This window comes from Indicator indicator, chromosome 9 (genome assembly GCF_027791375.1).
Source record: "Indicator indicator isolate 239-I01 chromosome 9, UM_Iind_1.1, whole genome shotgun sequence".
Classification (NCBI taxonomy): Eukaryota; Metazoa; Chordata; class Aves; order Piciformes; family Indicatoridae; genus Indicator; species Indicator indicator.
Genome location: NC_072018.1, coordinates 1859421 through 1886348, shown reverse-complemented (window position 1 = coordinate 1886348; position 26928 = coordinate 1859421). Strand labels below are relative to the sequence as shown.

Here is a 26928-nt window from a genome sequence, read left to right as displayed (position 1 = left end):
GGGGGGGGTCAACTGTTAATGTAAAAATGCAGACAAATGGCAAGCAGATGAAAGCATCTCTCGTACATTCCAAGGTTTGGGGAGTCAAAAGAGGACCTTAACTTCCTTATGCTTCAGTGTTATGGTAGGCTTGGAAAAACCAGTAAGGGGTGATAAGAGTATTGCCATGAAAAGCAAAGTAAGGACTGTGTCTAACTGGCATTTGCATGCAAGCAGCTTTTGCTATAAGGCAGATTTGACTGCTAAGATAGTCTGCTAGCAGGAGGAAAATACAGGCAACTCTGCTCAGAAGAGGATGGCTTGATAATTACTAGTGACAACTTCTCTTTTTCAGAACAACTCTTCTTTAATGTACTTTCTGGAAACAGCATTTTCATCACTGGTTTTCACCTCCTTCCCCATCCCATGATAAAAGTATCTAAAACCAAACCAAAACAACCACCCCCACCCCCCAAAAAAAAAACACCAAAAAAAACAGAAAATCCCAACACCCAAACCCAAGAGTGGACAAAATGAATTGTAGATATTTACCAACCAACATCATCTCATATTTCAATGTTATTTTTAACTGGAGCAAATATAGGTCATTCTTTGTAACCTCCTGCCAGGGCTTGTTTATAAATAATCTGCTTGCTGGAATAAACACTGCTCATTGAAATATTCATTTGCAGGAACTACTTGGCACTAGGGTTAACATACTTCTAAAAGTTTAATGGAAGTGCTTCTGATGGACATCCAAACACTTAAAACAGCAGACTTTTAAAAACTGGAGTTGTTTTTTTTTTGTTTTCTGAGGGAGAAGAGGGGGGAGAGAGGGGGTTAATATCTACATTTATAGTTTTCACAATCATTTCTTAAAAGTATTAAATCTCTTCAGAAGTGTAGAGGCTCCTGTCTCAGCGTCTCTAGTGCGTTATTTTATTTTAATTAAGATTTTTTTGCAACAATTACAGAATAATTTATTTAACATTCTTGATCCCTAATGCTGAAACAACACTGTACCAAAATTTAGCTATTAAACAACAAAAAAAAAAACCAACCAAACAAACAAAACAAACAAAAAAAAAAAAAAATAAACAACAAAAAAAAAAGGCATTTTTGGTCAGGTTGACCCCACTCCTCCACTCCCCGCCAGCTGTCCCTTAACAGAAAAGCAACACAGCTCAAACCTGTCTGCTCCCCTCCAGAAGACAACACCAAAGGCCACAAATGGACATTTGCCAGAGCACCAGGTGCCTCTCCCTTTGTGGCAGCTGTGGACATGCCCACTTCAGAGAAATACAGTCTGAGAGCTCCACCACCACCTTGAAGATCACCCACCTCAGAAGCCAGCCTAGGCAGCAGTGCATTTGGAACCACATTACATCAAAACAGTGTGTTAAAGCCATTCCAGCTGATTAAAACTAGGTTCTAACAATGTTTAATCAAAATTCCTAACTTCAGGAAAGACCAAAAAAAAAAAAATTAAAAAAATTAAAAATCTTGATCATAGAGAGGCAAAAAAAAAAAAAAAAGAAAAAAGAAAAGATGGCAAAGATGATCACTGCAATGATCCAGTAGCCAAAACTCCCTGTTTCAAGGTTTTCTTATGCTAAAAAAGGCACACAACCCCTTGTGAGCTAGAGACAAAAGCTAGCAGCACTACAGCAATAAACCCAGAAGAAGAAGAAAGAAAATAAACAAACAGAAAACCCCAAAAGCCTACCAGAATTACCCAGTTGCCTACTGGGAAGGAACAATGAAGTTAGACAGGGCTGCTCTTGCTCTGTTTTGTTTGCAGGGAAGTGGTCAAACTGAACTAGTCAAATTTTTTAGCCACGTTAAGAAAATGTTTAACAAAAGCTACCCCAAGAAACCAAGAACCAAACCCTGCCCTTCAGGTCAAAAGGCCACAACCAGGCCCTTTCCATAGCATGTAGCTGAGTGAGTTCAGAGATTGGCAATGAAAGGAAAAAAAAAAAATAACAAACAAACAAAACCCCCAAAACAACCAGAAAGCTTTAGCCATGTGCTGGGAAGAAGCTTTGGGATTTATCGAACAGTCACACCAAGCTTCTCCAGCACACGCACTCCCTTCTCTTGGTATTCTTGTCGGGTCATCCAGAAGTTGTCTTTGTCTTTCATGATGTCTGCTAGGACTGCACCACCCAGGAACACCATGTGCTTCCGGCGAGGGGGATCCTCGATCCGGATCTTGAATTTCTAAGGAGAGACAAGAAACTGTCATGGGGGGGTCCTGAAACAAAGCCACTCCAGAGAAAACTCAGCTTCTCATGGCAATCAGCTTGGAACTAGACGATCCTTGAGGTCCCTTCCAACCCTGGCAATTCTGTGATTCTATGAGGACAGGCTGAGAGGGTTGTTCTCTTTGGAGAAGAGAAGGCTCTGAGGAGATCTTATCGTGGCCTTCCAGTATCTGAAGAGAGCTCCAAGAAAGCTGGGGAGAGACTTTTGAGGGTGTCAGGGAGTGATAGGACTAGGGGGAATGGAGAAAAACTAGAACTGAGTAGATTCAGATTGGATGTTAGGAAAAAATTCTTCCCCATGAGGGTGGTGAGACACTGGAACAGGTTGCTCAGGGAGGTGGTGGAAGCCTCATCCCTGGAGGTTTTGGAGGCCAGGCAGGATGTGAGCAACCTGCTCTACTGTGAAGTGTCCCTGCCCATGGCAGGGGGTTGGAACTGGATGATCCTTGAGGTCCATTCCAAGCCTGACAATTCTGTGAGGACAGGCTGAGAGATTTGGGGTTGCTCAGTCTGGAGAACAGAAGGCTATGAGGAGACCTTCTTGTGGCCTTCCAGTATCTGAAAGGGGCTACAAGGACAGGGGGGGAATGGAGCAAAACTAGAAGCGAGTAGATTCAGATTGGATGTTAGGAAGAAATTCTTCCCCATGAGGGTGGTGAGACACTGGAACAGGTTGCCCAGGGAGGTGGTGGAACCTGATCTAGTATGAGGTGTCCCTGCCCATGGCAGGGGGTGTTGCAACTGGATGATCCTTGAGGTCCCTTCCAACCCTGACAATTGATTCTGTGATTCCCACCAGAAACAATGAAATGAAAACTGTTCCGTGAGAGAAAAGGCAACCAGAAAACTAAAACGCCAAGCACAGGGGCAACTCTGTGTGAGCTCCAATTTGTGCAACTGAAGTAAAAGAACTACTCCACACTGGACATTAGAGAGAGCTATTGATGCTTTCCCCAAAATTACACTTGCAGTGTACCTGCAAATATCCCAGAAGTCAGAACACATGGTGGTAAAGAGTGACATGCTTCCTAAAAAGCTTGATGGCTAAAATTGTCAGAAGTTACCAGATCATCAAATCACAAAACATTCTTTGTAAGGCTGTCTAGGGACAGGCCAAGGGGGAATGGTTTGAAGTTGAGGGAGAGCAGGGTTAGACTGGATCTTAGGAAGAAGTCCTTCAGTACAAGGGTGGTGAGACTCTGGAATAGGTTGCCCAGAGAGGTTGTGGAGGTGTTCAAGGCCATATTGGATGAGGCCTTAGGCAACCCGGTCTAGTTCAGATGCGTGCGTGCCCATGGCAGTGAGCTTGGAGTAGATGATTTCTGAGGTCTCCTCCAGCCTAAGCCACTCTAGGACTCTATATCAAGTTTTAGAAGGGCAGGTGGAACAGATTTTAAATGTACACAACCTAGACCATCTTAATTAATACTGCCATAGACTGGAGATTAGGAAGAAATTCTTTACAGCAAGAGTGGTGAGACACTGGAACAGGTTTGCCCAGGGAGGTTGTGGATGTTCAAGGCCAGGTTGGATGAAGCACTGAGCAACCTGGTCTAGTGGAAGGTGTCCCTGCCCACGGCTGGGGGTTTGGAACTGGATGATCTTTAAGGTCCCTTCCAACCCAAACCATTCTATGAATCTAAATTCTTTGATGCTGAAGCTCTCAGTTCAAGAGCAACTACAAGTACAGTTAAAGCTGCGTGTGAAATACTTCACCTCAAAACATTCTGTATAATCGAGTCATTCCACAGAGACTGCAGAAGATCTTTAGAGAACACTGTATCAAGAAGCAGGGAAGTTCAGTTCAGTTCAGTTCAGCATTAGAAGTTCCACTCAAAGGAACTTTCACTATAAATATCTCCTGTGTGAAAAGCAGACAGCGCTACAATGCAGTCTTTACCTCTGCAGAGTGTAACTCTTGGCTGCTTATTACAGCAACCAAGGAACATGGGAAATTCATTCCACTTCAAGGTGTGTGAGAAGTCCAGCTTCTGACTTTTGAGTATTTCATAGAATCCTAGAATTGTTTCGATTGGCAAAGCCCATCAAGATCAAGTCCAGCCACTCTCTAACTCTACCAAGGCTGGTGCTAGCCTGTGTCCCTCAGCACCACATCTCTGCCTTTCTGAAACACCTCCAGGGATTCAACCACTCCCCTGGGAAGCCTATTCCAGTGTTGAACCCTTTCAACGCAGGGGTTTCTTTTAACATTTAACCTAAACCACCCCTGGCCCAATTTGTGGCCACTTCCTCTCACTTCCAGCAAGAACCGAAACTTTCACAGCTTACAAGAAATTATTTTGCTCAGTGATGTCTTTAAGGCTAAGACCTAAAGTTGTGTCCTTTGGGCATTTATCAGCCCATTTTACACTCAAACAAACCAAGACTTCGGGACTTGCTAATTATTAGCACGGACCAGAAGGCTGCTTTATGGGCAATATACGGACAGAAGCCACCTCTAGCAAAGGCAGGGTTGTGGCGAAGCAGCAGCACTTTTGGCCAGCGACAGATCCCCTCATTTCTGACTGCTTGGCTCCCTCTAGTGGGGATCCAGGATAGACCTCGCCCCCACACACAAAGCAGCGACTCTGGGACCTACCGAGAGCTTTTCCACATCTCCTTTCAGGACCCGTTCCAGGTAGAGCTGTTTCAGTTCTCGCTCCAGTCGTGAAGGCAGCCCTGGGTACATGGTGGACCCTCCAGACAGCACAATGTGCTTGTAGAATTCAGACCTGACCACAAAAAAACAACAAAATGAGTCTTTCTAGTGTCCTCTGTCATCCTCTGCAGTACAAGGAGGTGCCTGTACATGCCTGGGAGGCAAACACCAATCCAAACCCCAGTCAACTACCCAAAGACAGACATTTACATGACTTGGGCAGCCTTGCTCATGCTTTATCAGGCGACCCAGACAGCAGCAGTAAAGAAAAAAAATTAAGATAATCTTGTGCTTGCAAGATTTTATCTGCTCATTCACACCAAAACAAGCAGGATTCCAAAAAACTTGATAAGCTCCAAGATGGATTGAAGAGCAGCTCTGGGGAAAAGGAGCTGGGAGTTCTGGTGGACAAGTGGGTGACCATAAGCCAGCAATGTGCCCTTGTGGCCAAGAAGGCCAAGGGCATCCTGGGGTGCATCAAGAAGAGTGTGGCCAGCAGGTCAAGGTTATCTTGCCCTGGTGAGGCCACATCTGGAGTAGTGTGTCCAGTTCTGGGCTCTCCAGTTCGAGAGAGACAGGGACTTGATGGAAAGGGTATGGTAGGGGACTGAGGGGGGATCTCATAAGTGCCTGTAAATACCTAAAAGAGTGGGGGCCAGGAGGATGGGACCAGGCTTTTTTTCAGTGGCACCCAGTGCCAGGACAAAAGGTAAAGGGCACAAACTTGAAGGAGGAACTTCCTTAATTTAAAGGTGCTGGAGCAGGCTGCCCAGAGAGGTTGTGGAGTCTCCTTTTCGGGAGACATTCAAAACCCACCTGGATGTGTTTCTGTGTGACCTTCGTTAGGCAAACCTGCCTTGGCAGGGGGGTCACACTTGATGCTCTCCAGAGGTCCCTTCCAATCCTTTCCAAGTCCTAGCATAGTGTGTGACACTGATCTCAGCCTAAGACCCCCCCTCCCAGCACAGCCCCTCCCCAGCACCGTACGGATTAGTATCTAGAGCACAAGAAGCTATTATTGCTTGAATGTGGTCTCTGCATGCAAACCTGCAGCCTGACAGAGGAGTTGAAGTATTTAGCTCTTACCTGGTATCGATGTCAGCAGCCTGGATGGTGTTAAACAGCAATTCAGCCACACCAACCCCCTCCACATTGATTAAGTGAGGCTGGAAGAGGGCCTCGGGGGCCTCGAACCGTTCTCCACCGACTTTGATAATTCTGCCATCTGGGAGCTGGTTAAGTAAAAAAAAAAACCAACCACAGTTCAGAAGAACACTTTGAGCCACTTGGTTACTGACCAAACCAAGAGGAAATGACCTACATTGTTTCCTAATGTTCTGAAACAGGAAATTGTTGATAATTCTCACCACTACAAGAAGTCATTCAGTACTACTGACAGAAGAGACAAATTCTTCCACCATTATGTAATTTAAAGAGACATCAGAGGCCAGATACTGTGATCACAGAATCATAGACTCCTTTAGGTTAGAAAAGGCTTCTGAGTCCAACCATTAGAGAGAGCTGACACTGACGTACCAAACATTTCCAGCTCTCAGTGTCAATTTAGAAGCTGTTTTCCAGCAGAAAGTTCCTTCCTTCTGTGTGTGATCACAGGAAGTTTCCTTGTACTAACAGCAAGTTTACCATTCTTATCACCAGGAGCAGTCTCAGATGTGGTACTGCTGGATGGATGAAGCTGAAACAATCTGACATGCTAGAGTAAGGCCACTTTCTCTACAGGTTCCTCCACTGAAGCATTCTAATGTCAAGGATCTACAATGACAATAACGAGTACAAAGGGACTGGAGCATCTCTCTCATGAGAGCCCCATGGCTGTTTAGTCTGGAGAGGAGAAGGCTGAGAGGGGATCTGATGCATGTCTATCAATATCTGAGTGTGGCTGTCAGGAGGATGGAGCCAGGCTATTTCTAGTGATGTCCAGTCACAGGACAAGGGGCAATGGACATGAACTCAGTCACAGGAAATCCCATCCCAGCAGGAGGAGAAAATTCTTTGGTGCGAGGCTGCTGGAGCCCTGGAGCAGGCTGCCCAGAGAGGTTGTGGTGTCTCCTTCCCTGGAGATCTTCAAAAGCCAGCTGGATGTGCTCCTGGGTGACCTTCCCTAAGCGGTCCTGCTTTGCAGGGAGGGTTGGACTCGATCTTTGGAGGTCCTTTCCAACCCCTAGCATTCTAGGATTCTAAGACCTGAAAAGAAAACACTCAGCTTTTGACCAGTTTCCCAGAACCCAGAAATCCGATTCTACAGACTCCTTTGTCTGGGAAGTGAGCTACTGCCAAGCAAAATTGAGAAAGAATCCAAGCTAAATGCTACCTGAATTTAAACCTATGAAGTTTAGGCTTGGGGGGGGGAAATATATATATATAAAAATAAAAATGCTGTCTCCAAAGACTTACTGTGTAGGATTCAACTAGTACTGTGGTCTCTAATGCCAGCTTCTGCTCCTGCTCAATGTTGTATCCCACGTAACACAGCTTCTCCTTGATCATGCGAACGGTCTCAAAGTCAGCAGAGTGGTTGAAAGCGTAGCCTCGGAGTAAGAGCAGCTAGAGGGGACACAGCAGGTTAGCAGTGATTTAGAGGCTGAAAGCAAGGCAAGTGGTAAATGGCTGGCCCTGCAATTAATCTGTATGAATTCCTGCAATTAACTCGGGAATCATGCCCTGGTGAGTCCTCATCTGGAGTATTGTGTCCAGTTCTGGGCCTCTCAGGTCAAGAGGGACAGGCATGATCAGAGGAGGGACCTGAAGGCTCTTTAGTTTGGAAAGGAGGAGCCTGAGGCTGACCTCATTCATGTTTATAAAGATGTGCAGGGGGAGTGCCAAGAGGCTGGAGCCAGGCTCTGCTGGGGGATGCCCAATAACAGCACAAGGGGCAATGGGTGGGAGCTGAGGCAAAGGAAGTTCCACGTGAACATGAGGAAGAATTTTGTCCCTGTGAGGGTGGCAGAGCCCTGGAATAGGCTGCCCAGGGGAGGTGTGGAGTCTCCCTCTCTGGAGATATTGAAGACCTGCCTGGATGTGTTCCTGTGTAACCTGCTGTAGGTGATCCTGCTCTGGCAAGGGGGTTGGACTGGATGAGCTTTCGAGGTCTCTTCCAGCCCCTGACATTCTGTGATTTTGTCATCTTCCATCTTTTGATCTCAGCTGGTAGACAAAGAGGTTAGGATATTGCACAAATAACACAGAGGAGCTTGTGCCTACAAAATACATTTCTGTTGTTACTGCCAGAGAGCCAAATCACAGAGAGGCAATTCCAGGCTGGTTGAGAAGCAAGTGTATTTTTTGAGAGATGGTGTATCCTTGATTAACATTTTGAGTCTGCTCTATCAGAATAAACTGCTCATGTTTCAGTACCAGGAGCAAGCAGAGCATTTGCAGCATTCAGCAACCTTCATATTTCGAAGTATAGAAAAAGATACAGAAAGTAAACTCTCAGTATCTTCTCAGGAAGATGAGAGCCCAGAGAACTTGTGGCTACCTCATCCCTGGAAGTATTTAAGACCAGGCTGGATGAGGCTTTGAGCAACCTGGTCTAGTGGAAGATGTCCCTGCCCACAGCATGGGGTTGGAACTGGATGATCTCTAAAATGCCTTCCAACTCAAACCATTCTATGTTTCTATGATACTCTCATAGTAAGAGCAGCTAGAGGGAATACACCAGGTTAGCAGTGAACTAGAGGAAGAGCCCAGTGCTCTTTATCAGTAGGTGGGTACCTTCAGACATACCACAAGTGCTGGAATGTGTCCAGAGAAGGGCCATGAGGATGAGCAGAGGGCTGGAGCTGCTCTGCTCTGGAGACAGCCTGAGAGAGTTGGGGTTGTGCAGGCTGGAGAGGAGAAGGCTCCCAGGAGACCTTCTGGTGGCCTTCCAGGATCTGAAGGGGGGCCTAAAGAGAGCTGGGGAGGGACTTTTTAGGGTGTCCAATAGGACTGGGGGGAATGGAGCAAAACTAGGAGTGGGTAAATTCAGATTGGATGTTAGGAAGAAATTCTTCCCCATGAGGGTGATGAAACACTGGCAGAGGTTGCCCAGGGAGGTGGTGGAAGCCTCATCCCTGGAGGCTTTTAAGGCCAGGCCAGATGTGGCTGTGAGCAACCTGCTGTAGTGTGAGGTGTCCCTGCCCATGGCAGGGGGCTGGAACTGGACGATCCTTAAGGTTCCTTCCAACCCTGACAATTCTATGATTCAAAAAACGTTAGAGCCAAATACAGAATGTTGGTGCTTGGCTTTCATTAACCTCTCAACTAATTGGTGATCACCATGTTCTTGTGCAGCACACATCATTTCCTCCCATTCTTGGGAACAGAACAAAGGCAAAGGGCTATGATCTTCAAAAATTACTTCCCCTTTTTTACCTGCAGATTTACTATGAACTCCTATTTATCACCAGAGTAGCAGAACAACAGTAGCATCACTAAAAGTGGGGAATGATTTTCTTCATCACTACAACTTTTAGTGTAACAGTTACAAAGCTGAGTGAAAGATAAGCAAAATAGTCCTTGTATTTAGGAGTTCACATCAGAACAGCCCAGCATTCCAGTTTAACCAGAATATTTGTCAATCCAAAACAATAAATCATCTCATTTAATAATAAGGGAAAAATCACTACACTTCCCTCAGAAAGACAAAGTCTTTCTGACAAAGTCTTTCTGAAAGACAGAGTCTTTCTGAAAATAGATCAGCAGAATTGAGAGGACACAATTTTAGTTTCATTTCCTGTAGCAAGAAAGACAACTCCTTGAGTTTGTTGAATAAAATCCTTTGCTACAAGACTGCCACTACGAAAATGTGCAGCCTCTGAACAGGATCAACAACGTGACTTAGATGGGGATATATAATAAGGATAGAGAATAGAGGAGTTCTTTATCTAATTAACAGATGAAAAATAAAGGGAAGACAGTGCTGGTTGACAGCTGGCTGAACAGGAGCCAACAGTGTGCCCAGCTGGCATCTCAGCTTGTATATAAGAAGAGTGTGGCCAGCAGGACTTGGGATGGAATTCTGCCCCTGTACTTGGCACTGGGGAGGCCTCACCTCGAGCACTGTCTGCAGCTCTGGGCCCCTCACTTCAAGAGATACTGAGATGCTGGAGTGGGTCCAGAGGAGAGAAATGAGACTGGGGAAGGGACTGGAGGGAAAGCCTGATAAGAAGAGGCTGAGGGAGCTGGGAGTGTTCAGCCTGGAGAAAGGAGACTCAGAGGGGACCTTATCACACTCTACAACTACCTGAAGGGAAGGTGTAGTCAGGTGGGGGTCAGGCTCTTTTCCCAGGCAACTCGTGAGAGGGCATGGCCTGAAGCTGCACCAAGGGAGGTCTAGGATGGATGTTAGGAAGTACTTCCTCACAGAAAGGGGAATTAGACACTGGAATGGGCTGCCCAGGGAGGTGGTGGAGTTGCAATCCCTGGAAGTGTTTAAGGAAAGATTGGAGGTGGCACTTAGTGACATGGTCTGCTCGATGTGGTGGTGTTAGGCCATAGACTGGATTTGATGATCTCAAGAGGTCTATTCCAGCCTCAATAATTCTGTGATTCTGTGAACCTGAATCAAATGTCGCACAGCTTCAGCCTTCAAACTTCTCCAGAGCTTACCTTGATGAGATACCTTGTGATATCCCTCCCAGCAATATCTAACCGTCTGGTGAGATGAGGGAGAGAGAAACCTTCGTAAACTGGGCAGATATGAGTTACACCATCTCCAGAGTCCACAACAACGCCAGTCAACAAACCTAAAGGAATGGGAGGGAAAAAAAACCAACCAAACAAACAGAACAACAAACAAACCACAAACACTGATCAGCACCTTCACAAAACAAACAGAGTAGCAGCAAGTTGAAGAGCATTTTCTTTTTCCGTTGTCATCTTAACACAGCCTCTCTTCCTCTTGTCATCTTAACACAGCCTCTGTTCCTCTTGTCATCATTTTGGCAAGAGCTGCCACAATCTAAAATTCAGTTCTTGCCATTCAGCTGGATTTTTAAGCTTGGTTTTCAGAGCAATAAATGCTTTCACAGATGTTTTTATAAAGCGTAACATAGACGCTTCAACTCTACCGGTCACAATTTTGACATCTTAAATTGCACTCTAATTAAAGAGAAGAGCTCAGAGCATTAAATGTTGGGGGGGGGGGGCAAAAATTCCTCCTCAGATGAAACTGGATATTAGCAGCCTTCTATCAGTTTCTCAAACATGAAGAAATCTGGAAGCATTCAGGCCACAATGATACCCTGTTTGCAATTATTAAGACTTGCCTATACCCCAGTTGCAAATATTAGGACTTGGATTTTGACTGGTATTCAGAAAACAAAACAATGCTTTCATCATAAGGCAGAGAATATTTGGGCTACACAGCACACATCTCGAGTCCAGAGGAGGCTACAAAGATGCTCCAAGGGCTGGAGCACCTCTGCTATGAGGATAGGCTGAGGGAGCTGGGGGTGTGCAGCCTGGAGAGGAGAAGGCTCCAGGGGAACCTTAGAACTGCCTTCCAACAGCTGAAGGGATCCTAAAGGAAGGCTGCAGAGAGACTTTTCCTAAGGGTGTCTAGAGCCAGGAAATGGTTTGCAGCTGAGGGAGAACAGAGTTAGACTGGAGCTGAGGAAGTTCCTCAGTACAAGGGTGGTGAGACTCTACAACAGGCTGCCCATGGAACTTGTGGATGCCTCTTCCTCTGAGGTCCCTTCCAACCTGAGCCATTCTGTGATTACCAAGAACTAGGTTTTGATACCTATACCCCTTTTCAAGGCACCCAGAAATCCAGGGAAAAGCAGCAATTCATCTATAGAAAGTTTTAAGAGCAGCCCTGAAACGAAGCACGTCTGTGTATGCAACCTGAGCTGCCACTTTCATCTGTAATGCAATCTCAATAAGCAGGGTGTTTTAAAGGGCTTTGATTAGTAGTATTATTATTTATAAAAGCAAATGTTCAATTTCTGTGCCACTGGGGGTCTTTTCTATCTTAGAAGGTCTTTCAATGTTGTGTTCCAGAAACACTGTGGACTGCCCTAATAGTTTTACATTTTGTTATTCACAAATCAGCTCAGCACTAGACCAGAATATACAGGGACAATTCCAGCAGAGTTTAAGACTGTATATGCTGGTCATTTCAATACTTATAAGGAATCAAACCAAAGAAATTAAAAACAAAAAGTTAAAAAAAAGGAATAATATCACAGCAAACAAAATCTACTTCTGTTCATGGACACAGAAAATACAGGGACATGGTAATGGACAAGGGCATTTATAGCCCACTATGTGACAGCTAAATAGAGCCAGCCCTTGGTAAACTGAGGTAAAGAGTCATGTTATCAGAACTGACGTGCTTGAAGGACTTGGGGGTGCTGGGGAGTGGGGGAGAAGCTGGAGAGGAGCCAGCAATGGGCACCTCCAGCCCAGAAGGGCAGCCTGGGCTGCAGCCAAAGCAGCATGGCCAGAACTGGAGAGAGAGGATCCTGCCCCTCTGCTCTGCTCTGCTCTGGGGAGACCTCACCTGCAGGGCTGTGTCCAGCTCTGGGGCCCCCAACACAAGAGAGACCTGGAGCTGCTGGAGAGGGTCCAGAGGAGGCCACAGAGATGCTGAGAGGGCTGGAGAAGCTCTGCTGTGGGGACAGGCTGGGAGAGTTGGGGCTGTTGAGCCTGCAGAGGAGAAGGCTGCAGGGAGAGCTCAGAGCTGCATTTCAATGTCTGCAGGGGAGCTGCAGGCAGGCTGGGGAGGGACTGTTGAGAAGGGCTTGGAGTGCTAGGCCCAGGGGCAGGGCTTTGAAAGTGGAGCAGGGCAGCTTGAGGTTGGAGCTGAGGAGGAAGTTGTGCCCAAGGAGAGTGGTGAGACACTGGCACAGGCTGCCCAGGGCTGTGCTTGAGGCCCCAGCCCTGGAGCCATCCAAGCTCAGCCTGGCTGTGTCCCTGTGCAGCCTGCTCTAGCTGGAGGTGTCCCTGCTGAGTGCAGGGGGGTTGGGCAAGATACCCTTTGAGGGCCCTTCCAACCAGATGCAATCTGTGAGTAACCTCTCAGAACCCTAGATGGATTGCAGTCAACGGTAGGATTCCTATCACATTTAGTGAACCTGTAGTTTTCTCCTCAGGGTGAGGATCACTTATTCTACATTTATCTACTGGGGAAAAAAAACAAACCAAGGACAACAAAAAATAAAACCAAACCGTAACAAAAAAACCCCCACAACAACAAAAAACAGACCAAAAAGCCCTAAAAAACCCCCATCAAAAAAACGCCAAAACATAAAACAATTAAAAAAACAAACAAACAACCAAACAAAAAACAACAAAAAAAATTCCAAACAAAAACCAGAAAAAAAACAAACAAAAACCCCCACAAAAATAGGAAACAAAAAACCCAAAACCCAAAAACCCCAACCACCTCAAAAACACAGAACCCCCAACCAAACAAGAAACAGCCCCCCTCCAAAAAACCTTAAAAAAAAAAAATCCATCAAAAAACAAACAGGAAAACAAACCAACCAAACACCACCACCAAAACCAAACAAAACCTCCCAAAAGGCAAAGCAAACAAACAAAACCAACCAACCAAAAAGCATTTTTTCACCCCCTTTTCAATCTGAAACTAGTAGCAAAGCACCTGGTCCTCTTCCTGACTTTTACTCATGGTCACACTTTTTTGGTCCTTCTCCAGAAAATCCCAAGCATGTCCTTAAGACTTGCTGCCAAAGGCTAAATGCCTGCAAGCCCAAATCACTGCCAGTTTTGCTAGGGCAGATTTTTGCTTTTCCAAGCACATTGCCACAGTTGGTTCATGCAAATAACACCAAGAGTGGTACCTATAGGAGTTCCTCTAAACAAACAGTTGCCAGCCGGCTGAACAGGAGCCAGCAGTGTGCCCAGCTGGCCAAGAAGGCCAATGGCATCCTGGCCTGCATCAGGAACAGTGTGGCCAGCAGGAGCAGGGAAGTCATTCTACCTCTGTACTCAGCTCTTGTTAGGCCACACCTTAAGTCCTGTGTCCAGTTCTGGGCTCCTCAATTTAAGAAGGACATTGAGACACTTGAAAATGTCCAGAGAAGGGCAGCAAGGCTGGGGAGGGGTCTGGAGCACAGCCCTGTGAGGAGAGGCTGAGGGAGCTGGGGGTGTTTAGCCTGGAGAAGAGGAGGCTCAGGGCAGACCTCATTGCTCTCTACAACTGCCTGAAGGGAGGTTGTAGCCAGGTGGGGGTTGGTCTCTTCTCCCAGGCAACCAGCACCAGAACAAGAGGACACAGTCTCAAGCTGTGCAGGGGGAAGGTTAGGCTGGAGGTGAGGAGAAAGTTCTTCCCAGAAAGAGAGATTGGCCATGGGATGTGCTGCCCAGGGAGGTGGTGGAGTCAGCACCCCTGGAGGTGTTCACAAAAAGACTGGACGTGGCACTTGAAGCCAGGGTTTAGTTAGTCATGAGGTGCTGGGTGATAGGTTGGACTTGATGATCTCTGAGGTCTTTTCCAACCTTGTTGATTCTATGATTCTATGAAAAAAAATCAAGCCCTTAATTCAGAGCTGAGCTTACAGCAGCGTTGCATTAAGCCCAAGACCCATTCACACCACAGTGGCTCAGCAACACATTGAGAAACAAAAGAGGTTTTGAAGTTATCTTTGCCTACCTTGAGCATACAAAGTAAGAACAGCCTGAATGGCAACATACACCCCAGAAAACTGGTATGTCTCAAACATCACCTGCAAGAGGAAGGCAAAAATTAATGTCTAGAAACAGGACAAACACTTTGGAAATTTCATAGGTGTATGAAAAGTGCATTTCAAGAATCCTGTAATTTTTCTTTTGCTAATCAAAAAACACCTTTCAAGAAGTGTCATAATTCAGGTTCTGCATGAATATCAGTAACTTATTTCAAGGCAGCAGGACATTCAGTTCTAGACCTTACCTGATGACCTAAGAGCAGCCATACAAAACATTCCACATCCCTTCAGCCCCCACAAGAAAATGTACACAAAGAAACCCACACAGCAACTCCTGCAGCTTTTTGAGGGGCAGGCAGTACTTTAGATCAGCCAAATACTCCACTACTGAAGTGTGACATGGGAAGGAAATATCTGTTGAAGGTGTATCCCCTGCAGGAGTAGGTCCAGAGGAAGGCCACAAAGATGCTCAGAGGGCTGGAGAACCTCTGCTGTGGGGACAGGCTGAAAGAGTTGGGGCTGTTCAGCATGGAGAGGAGAAGGCTGCAGGGAGACCTTAGAGCTGCATTCCAATATCAGCCCTGCAGATATACAAGAAGGCTGGGGAGGGACTGTTCAGAAGGGCTTGGAGTGATAGGATGAGGTGCAATGGTTTGTAACAGGAGCAGGGCAGATTTAGGCTGGACAGCAGGAGGAAGACAGCACAATGAGAGAGACACTGGCACAAGCTGCCCATGATTGTGACCCCATCCTTGGAGCCATCCAAGCTCAGCCTGGCTGTGTCCCTGTGCAGCCTGCTCTAGCTGGAGGGGTCCCTGCTGAGTGCAGGGGGTTGGGGAAGATGCCCTTGGAGGCTCCCTTCAATGTGTGAATGTATGACCTTCAGGCTTAATGAAGTTCAGGGATTTGTTTTGCTTCTTCGTATCAAGCCCTTGCAGAACTTTGTACGACTGCAGACTCCGTTGCAGTCATCCCTGCAGACATTCAAGGTCAAACTTGACGGGGCCCTGAGCAACCTGATCTAGTTGGAGATGTCCCTGCTGACTACAGGGGGGCTGGACAAGATGACCTTTGAGGGTCCCTCCCAACATGATGCATTCTGTGATTCTGTGTTGCAGCAAAGACCAAAGACATATGGGTCTAGAGTAAGTCCAGTGTCACAGATTGTTCTCTGCATCTGGGATACCTTTTTACCTCCATGAAAGCACAGCAAACTACTAGAGCAAGTGAAAAATCCACTACAACTGACATAATACAGGTAGGGTAAGTCCTGTCACCACCTATCAGAACCCATAGGTTTGCAGACCTCTTACTGAAACATGAAAAGTAGCTGCCTGCATCATAGACTCGGTTCCCATAACCACTGAACTGGTTTCAGCAAAGAAATAGCCTAAAATTAAAGGCTGGGCAGTTTACAAAATCACAGAATGTTAGGGCTTAGGAGGGATCTCCAAAGATCATCCAGTCTAAACCCCCTGCCAGAGCAGGAGCACCTAGAGCAGGTCACACAGGAACACAGCCAGGTGGGTTTTGAATATCTCCAGAGAAGGAGACTCCACAACCTCTCTGGGCAGCCTGCTCCAGGGCTCTGGCACCCTCACAGTGAAAAAGTTTTCCCTTCTGTTCCCATGGAACCTACTCTGCTCCAGCTTGCCCCCAGTGCCCCTTGTCCTGTCCTTGGACATCCCTGAGCAGAGCCTGGCCCTGTCCTGACACTGCCCTGCACATCTTCATCACCAGCAATGAGCTCACCCTCAGGCTCCTCTGCTCCAAGCTGCAGAGCCCCAGAGCTCCCTCAGCCTGTCCTCACAGGGAGATGTTCCACTGCCTGCAGCAGCTTTATGCCTCTGTGCTGGATTCTGTCAAGCAGTTCCCTGAGGTCCTTCTTGAGCTGAGAGGCCCAGAACTGGACACAATATTCCAGATGTGGCCTCACCAGGGCAGAGGAGAGAGGGAGGAGAACCTCTCTGACCTACCTGTGACCTTTACAAACACAAAAAAAGTCCACCTAAACCAATCATATTCTAGAGCAATTTTCCCCTCCAAATAGTCAGATGCCCTCTGACTATTCCAGCACACAGATAAATTTTACTGTTTGCTGTTCTGCAGCATTCTGAACACTTCTGCAGTTTCCAGGATTAAACTCATTAAACTCTAAGTACTCCCACAGCTCAAGTAAAAGAGCTAAATATTTGCAAAGAGAAAGGAGATGACATCTGACAATTTTAGCATTCTGAACCAGAGGACCTCCTCTCTTAGGACAACCTCATTTTAAAAGGCTGCCCTGAATCAACCTCCTGATCCTTCAAGTCAAGGTCATTATTTCACAGCTGTATCAAGCACACCATAAATCCCTTGGGAAGCCTGATGCTGCCTTTCTTGGAAGGTCAGTGACAAGTGGAGTTCCTCTGGGGTCTGCACTGGGTCTGGTGCTGTTTAACACCTTTGTCTGTGACATGGACAGTGGCATTGAGTGCACCCTCAGCAAGTTTGCTGATGACACCAAGCTGGGTGCTATGCTGGACTCACTTAAGAGAAGAGACCCATACAGAAGGATCTTGACAGGCTTGAGAAATCAGCCAGTGCCAACTGCATTAGGTTCAACAAGTCAAAGTGCAAGGTTCTGCAGCTGGGTTGTGCCAACCCCAGGCACTGATGCAGGCTGGGTGCAGAATAGGTTGAGAGCTGCCCCAAAGAAAAAGACTTGGGGGTGTTGGGTGCTGAGAAGCTCCCCAGGAGCCAGCAGTGCCCTCCTGCAGCCCAGCAGGCAGCTGTGTGCTGGGCTGCAGCCAGAGGAGTGTGGGCAGCAGGGCAAGAGAGGAGATTCTGCCCCTTGGCTCTGCTCTGCTCACACCTCACCTCCAATCCTGCCTCCAGCTCTGCTGTCCCCAGCAGAAGGAGGACACAGAGCTGCTGGAGTGAGGCCAGAGGAGGCCACAAAGATGCTCCAAGGGCTGGAGCAGCTCTGCTGTGAGGCCAGGCTGAGGGAGCTGGGGGTGTGCAGCCTGGAGAGGAGAAGGCTCCAGGGGGACCTCAGAGCTGCCTGCCAGTACCTGAAGGGAGCTACAAGAAAGCTGCAGAGGGACTGTTTGCAAAGGCCTGCAGGGACAGGACAAGGGGCAATGGTTTGAAATGAGAGCAGAGCAGATTTACACTGGATGTTAGGAACAAGTTCTGCACCATGGGGGTGGTTGAACATAGCAACAGGTTGCCCAGAGAGGTAGTTGAGGCACCAACCCTGGAGATATTCAGTCAGGCCCAACAAGGCTTTGAGCAACCTAATCTAGTGGAGGATGTTCATGCTGACTGCAGGGGAGTTGGACTGGATGCTCTCTGGAGGTCCCTTCCAAGCCCTAACATTCTGTGATTCTAACTGCACTTTTGTTAGACTGAATACTTACATTAACTGAAAATAGCTATGATTGAGGAAATAAAAAAAAAAGAAAGGGCAGTGGGGGAAATTGAACTTTTTATTCTGGTCAAATATTACTGTTCTTCAAAATTGAGCCTTTGTCACATGGTGCCAGAGCTGAACACTACAGATCTGATGACCTATATTAATGCAAGGTGCAGATGGAGTTTAGGTCACCCAGGGCAGCACTATGAGATCCAGGATTCAAGAACCAGGCTTTCCTTCTTAGAAGGCTTTCATTGATAATCCCTAGCCTTAATCAAAGATTAGTGAATTGGTTGTCATCACACCTTCATCTCAGCTACCTTCATCTCCATCTGGTAAGCATCATCTTGCTCAAGCCTCAGTCTCCTCTGAAGCATTACTGGCTTACAGGAATCCAAATCATTTAGAGCAATTAACAATGATCTCACACTAAGTAATTGACATATCTTAAACACACAGAGATAAGCATGTACTGTGTCCTACTGCTGGAAGCCTGCTTACAGCTTGTCAATGAGGCTGGCTTAGAATCAAGGAATTGTTTTGGCTGGGAAAGCCCTTTAAGATCACCCAGTCCAACCAGTCTCTAACTCTACCAAGGCTGGTGCTAAACCATGGCCCTCAGCATCACATCTCTGCCTCTTTGAAACACCTCCAGGGATGGGCATTCAACCACCTCCCTGGGCAGTCTGTTCCAGTGTCCAAGAACTCTTCTAGTCAAGAAGTTTCTTCTAATCTCCTAATCTCCAACCTAAACCTCCCCCTGGCATCACTTGAGGCCATTTTCTCTTGTCCTATCACTTATTACTAAGGAAAAGAGACTGACCCCCCACCTGGCTCCAACCTTCTTTCAGGCATTTTTAGAGACTGAGAAGGTCTCCCCTCAGCCTCCTTTTCTCCAGGCTAAACCCCCTAAATTCCCTCCCCTGCTTGGTTGAATTTAACCATTGCCTGAGGACAAATTTTGGTTACAAACCAAAACTGCTTTGCTTCACAGTCTCACAGTATATCAAAGGTTGGAAGGGACCTCAAGAGATCATCAGGTCCAACCCCCCTGCCAGAGCAGGATCACTTAGGGTAATCTGCACAGGAATGCATCCAGGTGGGGTTGGAAAGGCTCCGGAGAAGGAGACTCCACAACCTCTCTGGGCAGCCTGTTCCAGGGCTCTGTCACCTTCACTGTAAAAAGTTCCTCCTCATGTTGAGCTGAAATCTTCTATGTTCTAGTTTCAATCCATTGTTCCTTGTCTTATCACTGTGCACCACCCAAAGGACTCTGGCCCCCTCCACTTGACCCCCACCCCTCAGCTATTGATAGACATTGATCAGATCCCCTCTCAGTCTTCTCCAGACTAAACAGCCCCAGGCATCTCAGTCTCTCTCCATAGGGGAGATGCTCAAGTCCCCTAATCACCATCCTCCTGGCTCCAATCATCCTTGTGGCTTCAGCCTTCCAAGAAGTTAAGATCCCTTAGCAATGCAGGGTCTGACAGCACAGACCAGTTCCTACCGGGCCCACATACCTCCACGATCTTCTCCCTGTTTTTAGTTGGGTTCATGGGAGGTTCTGTGAGCAGAATTTTACAATTTTTTGTGTCAATATTAAGTTTCTCTGGTCCAAAGGTGTAATCCCAGAGGTGCTTCATATCATCCCAGTTCCGGACGATGCCGTTCTCCATGGGATAATTCACCTCCAGCATCGAGCGCAATTCGCTTGCTTCGTCCCCGACCATCAGATCCTGCAAAGTTTTAAAACACAGACACCTGTCAGGGCTTGCAAACTTTGCCAAACATCACAACCCTCAAGAGGGAGGGAGAGAGAGTGAGCTGCTCCAAGCCTGTGTCCAGAACTGTGTTCTTAAAGCCCACATTTTAGAATCATTTTCAGGTGCTTAGGAGAAAAGAGTAACATATTTCACTTAGGATTGCAGTGTGGTAGGGGCCACATCCTAAACCTCTTCCAAAAATCAACTTTGTGAATTCCTGTTACAGTTTAGAGCTAGTACCCTAGTTTAATGTCTTCATTGTAAGTAAGAATTTTCCAGAGACTTTGAGTCTAAAGAGTAAACAATTTTAGGGACTGGACACAGAATGATGCAAGATAAATTTCTATCATCCCATTGGTTTGTTGGAAATCTTCTATTTTGTACCACAGATTAGTCTTTCTCTTTTCTCCCTGTGGCTTCTCGCTTGCTTGCTGCTTGCCTCTCTCCTTGACCTTGCTCCTGCTCTCTTGTTTTGGCTCTCTGTGTGTGTGAAGTACAGGGATTGGGGGTGGGGGGTAGGGCAGCCAAAAGCAGGCTAGCTGCATTCAGCCTCCTTTGGGACCTTTGTGTCCAGAGGGGTTTGGTGGGGGAAGAGAAGAATTATCGTATAAGGGCAGGGGATTGCTGATGTTGTTGAACTGTGAACAGACCCCGAATGTGTTTATTGCCTTTTATAATTTCATATTTAGTCTATTTTTGTAAATGCAACTTCATTTGGCTTCCAAAATTCTGAGCTCGCGTGGCAAACTTATTCTGAGAGGTAAACCTCCCATTTGTTTTGGGGGCAGATCCAACCCACAACAATTTCATTCTCCAATTAACCTTAAACCAAAAAACCCTGATACAGTTAGGCACCACAAAGGCCTTTAGAAGTGCAGATGTTCCTCCACTGACACCTCCAAGTTTCTTCTAGCAAATACTGCTCTCAAAAAGATAAAATGCAAACGAGGGCAGTAAGCGGGACTGGCAGAGAGTTCTCCCATGCATGCTGCAAACTTCTGTGCACAACACCAAAAGAGGAGTAATGAGTGGTGAATAAGCAGACTCAACAGGAGTAAGGGCATGGAAGAGGTTCTAAGCTCCACTTTAGACATTAAAAGAAACAATGGTTTACACATTGTCTATGTCTACAGAGCGCAAAGAGACATCTAAATATAAAATACACCCTCTGCAGTTCCATGCCCAAAGTCCCAAGCCAAAAAGCCCAGTACCACGTTCTTACACACATCTAACCCCCCAGTGCACAGTCTGCACAGTCATTTCACACTGATGAAGCAACTGGTTTATTAAAGTTAGTGATGCAAACATTGCACATTCAAATTAGCAGCATTGTATCTTCTCCTTTCCCATGTATTTCCCAGGGCAGGTGTGCACAGCAACATCTGGAGTACTGCAGCTGCTTCTGGTGCCTCCAGCATGGAACTGCTTGAGAGGGTTCAGAGAAGGCAAGGAAGATGATCAGAGGGCTGGAGAATCTCTCCTATGGGGACAGGCTGGGAGAGTTGGGGTTATTCAGCCTGGAGAGGAGAAGGCTCCAGGGAGACCTTTGAGCGGACTTCCACTACCTGAAGGGACTCCAGGAGAGCTGGGAAGGGACTTTGGAAAAGGGCTGGGAGTGATAGGATGAGAGACAATGTATTGAAGCTTGAGAAGGGCAGATTTAGACTGGAGATTAGGAAGAAATTCTTCACAGTGAATGTGGTGAGACACTGGCACAGGTTGCTCAGGGAGGCTGTGGCTACCCCTCCCTGGAGGTCTTCAAGTCCAGACTGGATGAGGCAACCTGGGCTGGTGGGAGTGGTCCCAGCAGTAGATGACCCCTAAGGTCCCTCGCAACCTAAACCATTCTATGAATCTTACCTTTGTTTTACCCCATACAGCCTCTCGTGGCTTGCTCATATTTAGCCTAGAAAGACATATTTCTAGGCACCAAGAGCACTGTTTCTGTGCCAGCATTACATTCATTTCATTGCAAGAACCCCAGCTGCTGAATACACAAATACAGCACCACAATTCAGTTACTGTGGCACAGATACCTTCCCAGGGAAGGTTACTCAACCTGCTGTTCAATGCTAGGGAAAAAAATAAGATACAGAATAAAAAAAAATCCAGAGTCTGGTTGATAATGCCTTAAGAAGTAACTAGATAAAAAGGAAGTTAATTGGAAACCGTTGAAATCAAACCATTCCTCTTCCAACCTCTCAATCTGACGAAGCACTTTATTTGTTTGCTCTTGCACAGCAGATTCCTGGAATCATGGAATGGTTTGGGTTGGAAGGGACCTTAAACATCAACAAGTTCCAACCCCCCTGCCATGGGCAGGGACACCTCCCCCCAGCACAGCTTGCTCAAGGCCTAATCCAGCCTGACCTGGAACACCTCCAGGGAGGAGGCAGCCACAGCCTCCCTGGGCAACCTGTGCCAGTGTCTCCCCACCCTCACTGGCAAGGATTTCTTCCTCATCTCCACTCTCAAACTGCCCTCCTCAAGCTTCAATCCATTCCCTCTCATCCTGTCACTCCCAGCCCTTGTCCAAAGTCCCTCCCCAGCTCTCCTGGAGCCCCCTTCATGTCCTGGCAGGCTGCTCTAAGGTCTCCCTGGAGCCTTCTCTTCTCCAGGCTGAACAGTCCCACCTCTCCCAGCCTGTGCCCATACGGGAGAGTCTCCAGCCCTCTGAACATCTTCGTGGCCTCCTTGGGACCCAGTCCAACAGCTCCGTGTCCCTCTTACGCTGGGGGCACCAGAACTGGAGGCAGTGCTGCAGACTGACTGTAGAGAAGACAGAAGTGTCTCTAACAGATTAAAATCAAAGGCAGTCCAGTGAAACCATGCTGTGAAAACTCCACCACACAGCCATGTTACTCCTGAGCATGTGAGACCACAGAAACTCCATCCGTTAGAAGAATCAGAAGCTTTTTGTGTGTGTGTGTTGCTCTTTGAAGCTCTGTGCTGCTGAACAGGACTAACCCAACCCAGGAAAATCCACTATTCAAATATGCAATGAAGTGTTCAAAGCCAGCTTGGACAAGGCTTTGACCAACCTGGTCTTAATGGAAGGTGTGGAGGTTGGAGCTAGATGATGTGCAATGTTCCTTGGAACCCAAACCACTCTGTCATTCTATGCTGATTCTATGAAACCTGCACCAAACTTTCCAGATCCTTTTTAAACAAAGTCTAAAGGGCAGAACAATTGCTCTGAAGAGCAACATAGCAAACATGCACACTTACGAGGTGAAGAGGAAAGCAAGCACAACTGAATTTGCAGAGAGGAGCCCCTTATCATGGCATTCAATGTCTCCACTGCTTGGGTACTTGGTAATTTGTGCCTAATTGAAATCTTGCAGGTTGTTTCAAGCTTTTGGTCCATAAAATGTTAAACAGAACGATTCCTAGTGCAAAGGTGCTGAGCTCATGCTGATCTTCAGGAGTTAATTCTTACAGCTTGTAAAAATACAGATCAGGTAGCATTTAGAAGCAATAAAGAATTTCATTAATTAGTTGCTAGTAAACCAAAGCCAGGAACAACATCCAAAATAAGTAAGGATTAAAATGTAGGACCAAACAATGAATAGCATCAAAAACGAAGTAACAGCTACCAGATCAAGCAAAAAAGGCAAAGAAACAGCACAGGGGCACCTCACTTACCATCTTTTTGTTATTCTACTTCAACAGGTCAAGAAAGGTGAAGAAAGAAGGTAGAAGCAAGAAAGTCAGAAAGGGCCTAAATGAAATTCTCAAATTATTGCAAGCAGACAGCAGAAAGAGGCTGAAAAGAGATGCAAGTACAACAGGGAACCATCTGAGTTAGTTCAGTTAGGGCCAAAGTAACATTTTTAATCTGAAAGCCTGAGAATGCCTCTTGAAAGGAAGCTGTTGCCACCTGGTTGGACCTGGTCATCTGAAGGATCTTTTCCAATCTGAATGATTCTGTGTCAGTGGCATGTCCTCTTACAAACAAGATCAGTGTATCCACCTATTTCTTACACACAAATACTCTGTAACACTGGGGTTTTACCCTGGGAAGGGCATGTACTGAAACAGACAAGACTCTGCACAAGGCAGTTGACCACAACTAGCTCTGACAAATGCTATATTTAAATTTGGGGTTAAAAATTCTGCTTTACATACCCAGGAACTGAAAACTGTAAGAAAAGCCTTCATCTCTAAGCAGGGTAATCCATCCATGGATCATGGAAAATAAGCTCCAAAACAGATCAAATAAGAGAGAGAGTTACTTCCATTATGGCATCTGCTCTCAGAAAAGAAAGCAGTGATCGTGAAATGCAGTAAGAGCAGTGCCTCAGACCCCTTCCCCTTTAGCCAGCTATGGAGGGAGGAAGATGAGGTAGGAAGCTGCTAGAAGGTATCTGAAGCACGTGTGGCACAACCATTGTCCAGAATAATACTAAAGCCATTTCCATGATTACTGAGATTTTTTTTTCATCCTTCAATTGAATTCAGTTTGAATCACCTGAGCTGTCAAAAGCCATAGGATAACTATCAGCAGTACCATCAGGGCAAATCTACTTATTCTGCAATTGGTGTCAAAGGAGTTGTCTGAGAGAAACCTACAGGAAGGCAGGGCAGGGACTGTTCAGAAGGGGCTGTGGGAATAGGATGAGGGGCAATGGTTTGAAAGTGGAGCAGGGCAGATTTAGGTTGGAGCTGAGGAGGAAGTTGTGCCCAAGGAGAGTGGTAAGACACTGGCACAGGCTGCCCAGGGCTGTGCTTGAGGCCCCAGCCCTGGAGCCATCCAAGCTCAGCCTGGCTGTGTCCCTGTGCAGCCTGCTCTAGCTGGAGGTGTCCCTGCTGAGTGCCGGGGGGTTGGGCAAGATGCCCTTGGAGGCTCCCTTCCAACCTGAGGCATCCTGTGACTCTGTGAAAAGGAGGTTGTCTCTGGCAGCGTACCAAAGAGGCTGGTCAGAGGTTGGCCTTCCTTCTCCTCACTTCAAATCCAGAAAATTATCTTCTCCAGGCCACCTTTGGTAGAAACTGAAAAGAACTGTAGGACTGTGGCTCAGCAGGTGTGAACTGCCCAGGGCTATGAGCTCCCAAACCTGCTGCAAAGCACAGGAAGCCTGTAAAAGCTCAGAGCAGCATCTACACCTCTGCTTTCTGAGTTCTCAGGTTGCAATTTTAAGCAAAATAATCCCAGCAACAACTGAACTTCTGTGTTTATGTCCTGGAGCTGGTGATTATGAGTAAGAAAAAAAAAAAAAAAAACTACATTCCTGCTGCTGGCTGAAACAGGAATCCAGCAGGAAAATGTGGCCAAAGCAACCTGAAACCGGTAACTAAACAGATGGATGATAACCACTGTTTTGATCAGCTTCCAGACTCTATTCAGGGAGCTTCTGTGAATTTCATTTGACAGGAATGACAGCTTTTCTGAAGAGTTTTGAAAAGTCAAACTGATAATCCTCTTGCCAGCTTCCTTTACTCAGTTTTAAGTTTATCCTTTCAGAACTCGCAGCCAATGGCTGGGATCAAGTTGTGGCATAAACCTCATCTGCTAAAATGCTTTCCTTTTTTGAGGAAATCTGCAAGAATCTCACAAAGGAAAACAGCACTCACACTGAACAAGTCTTCCTACTGGTATTATATCCTACTGGGATACCCAAAATATCCATGGCAGGGATTTCTTCTCTTGATGCACTGTTTCCTTAAGGAAAAGCGCCAAGCCATTGTAGGCAGATGACATAAAACTTCAGAGAACTACTGAAGGGCTACGAGGATGAGGAAGGGACTGGAGCACCTCCCTCACAAGGAGAACCCTGGGGCAGTTTAGTCTGGAGAAGAGAAGGCTGAGAGGGGACCTTATCAGTGTCTACAAATATCTGCAGGGTGACTGGCAGGAGGATGGAGCCAGGCTCTGCTCAGTGATAGGATGAGGGGCAACAGAGGTAAACTCAATCACAGGAAATTTCACTTCAACATGAGAAGAAACTTCTTTACTGTGAGGGGTGCTGGAGCCCTGGAGCAGGTTGCCCAGAGAGGGTGTGGAGTTCTCTCTCTCTAGAGATCTTCAAAACCTACCTAGATCATAGAATAGGCCAGGCCAGAAGGGACCTCCAAAGGCTATCCCATCCAACCTCCCTGCAGTCAGCAGGGACATCCTCAACTCGAGCAGGCTGCCCAGGGCCTCATCGAGCCTCACCTTGAATATCTCCAGGGAAGAGGCCTCAACCACCTCCCTGGGCAACCTGTTCCAGTGATCCACCACCCTGATAGTAAAGAGCTTGTTCCTAACATCCAATCTAAATCTGTTCTTCTCTAGTTTGAAGCCATTTTCCCTCATCCTGTCAGTGCAGGCCTTTGTAAACAGTCTCTCTCCATCCTTCACGTAGGCTCCCTTCAGGTACTGGCAGGAGGCTCCCCAGAGCCTCCTCTTCTCCAGGCTGAACACCCCCAGCTCCCTGAATACAGCCTCTCCATCTCTAGCTGGTAGCTTCATCTACCAAGAGCCAGAAGAAAAGCCAGCAGGAACACTGAAATGCAAACACAACCAAGGTTAAGCACCTCACAGATGATCAACTGTAAGTAGAAAGCAAGTAGTATAGAAAGACCTAGAAGCCACAGCAGTTCTTCAGCACCATCTCAGAATCCAACAGTACACTTTGGTGACAAACATCAACAGCTTCTCTCTGATTTCTGCCTTCTAATCTTGACTTTATTCACATACTGCCACATTTCTTTTTTTGCCCAGAACCACTCAAGCCCTACCTGCTGCCACCTCAGTTGCACTATCTGAAGACCTCCAGTGCTTTAGATCACTCCCTTAATAATTTTGTCATTTCTTAGCAGGCTGAAACCCAACACAGAAATGAACCAAGAGACACTAAAACAGCATAAAGGTGAACTAAGGAGAGAAAAATAAAACACACCATTTTTTCAGACGTTCTGTAAGTCAAAAGCTGCCCTAAACACTTTTATCTGTCAGAAAGGAGTAATAATGGGAAAGATTTACCTTGATTTCAATGTTGCCCACTTTAGCAGTTGATCTTATGATGGGTCTGCCAACCAAAGCTGGAAAAATGTGCTCCGGGAAATTTGAGCCTGCATAGCCACATTTCACAAACTGGAAAGGAATAAAGAATTGTATTAGGACAGGCATGACTTCAGCTCACCAACAGAAACCTGCTTGAGGGTAAAAAAAGAAAAAATAGCAGGAAACATCAACATTTAAAGCATGCAACCCACTGGA

General features: G+C 46.6%; 1 protein-coding gene across 1 annotated transcript; it reads right to left on the bottom strand.

The window, feature by feature from the left end:
- Positions 1 to 2018: 2018 nt before the first annotated feature.
- Positions 2019 to 26838, bottom strand: ACTR2 (actin related protein 2). The gene is made up of 8 exons (XM_054383659.1): positions 26692 to 26838; positions 19482 to 19697; positions 14531 to 14603; positions 10519 to 10655; positions 7321 to 7470; positions 5992 to 6137; positions 4846 to 4978; positions 2019 to 2202 (listed from the first exon to the last, which is right to left on the bottom strand). The coding sequence occupies exons 1-8, from the start codon at positions 26836 to 26838 to the stop codon at positions 2032 to 2034; spliced, it is 1173 nt and encodes a 390-aa protein (XP_054239634.1). The 3' UTR covers positions 2019 to 2031.
- Positions 26839 to 26928: the final 90 nt, after the last annotated feature.

Bases quoted from the DNA above. Each gene is read 5' to 3' on its own strand.
- ACTR2 (XM_054383659.1), bottom strand. From the start codon at position 26,838: ATGCCTGTCCTAATACAATTCTTTATTCCTTTCCAGTTTGTGAAATGT. The intron at 19,698-26,691 runs GTAAATCTTTCC...AAAACTTTGCAG, and splicing joins TGGGCAACATTGAAATCAAG to GATCTGATGGTCGGGGACGA. The intron at 14,604-19,481 runs GTATGTGGGCCC...TTCCTCTTGCAG, and splicing joins ACAGGGAGAAGATCGTGGAG to GTGATGTTTGAGACATACCA.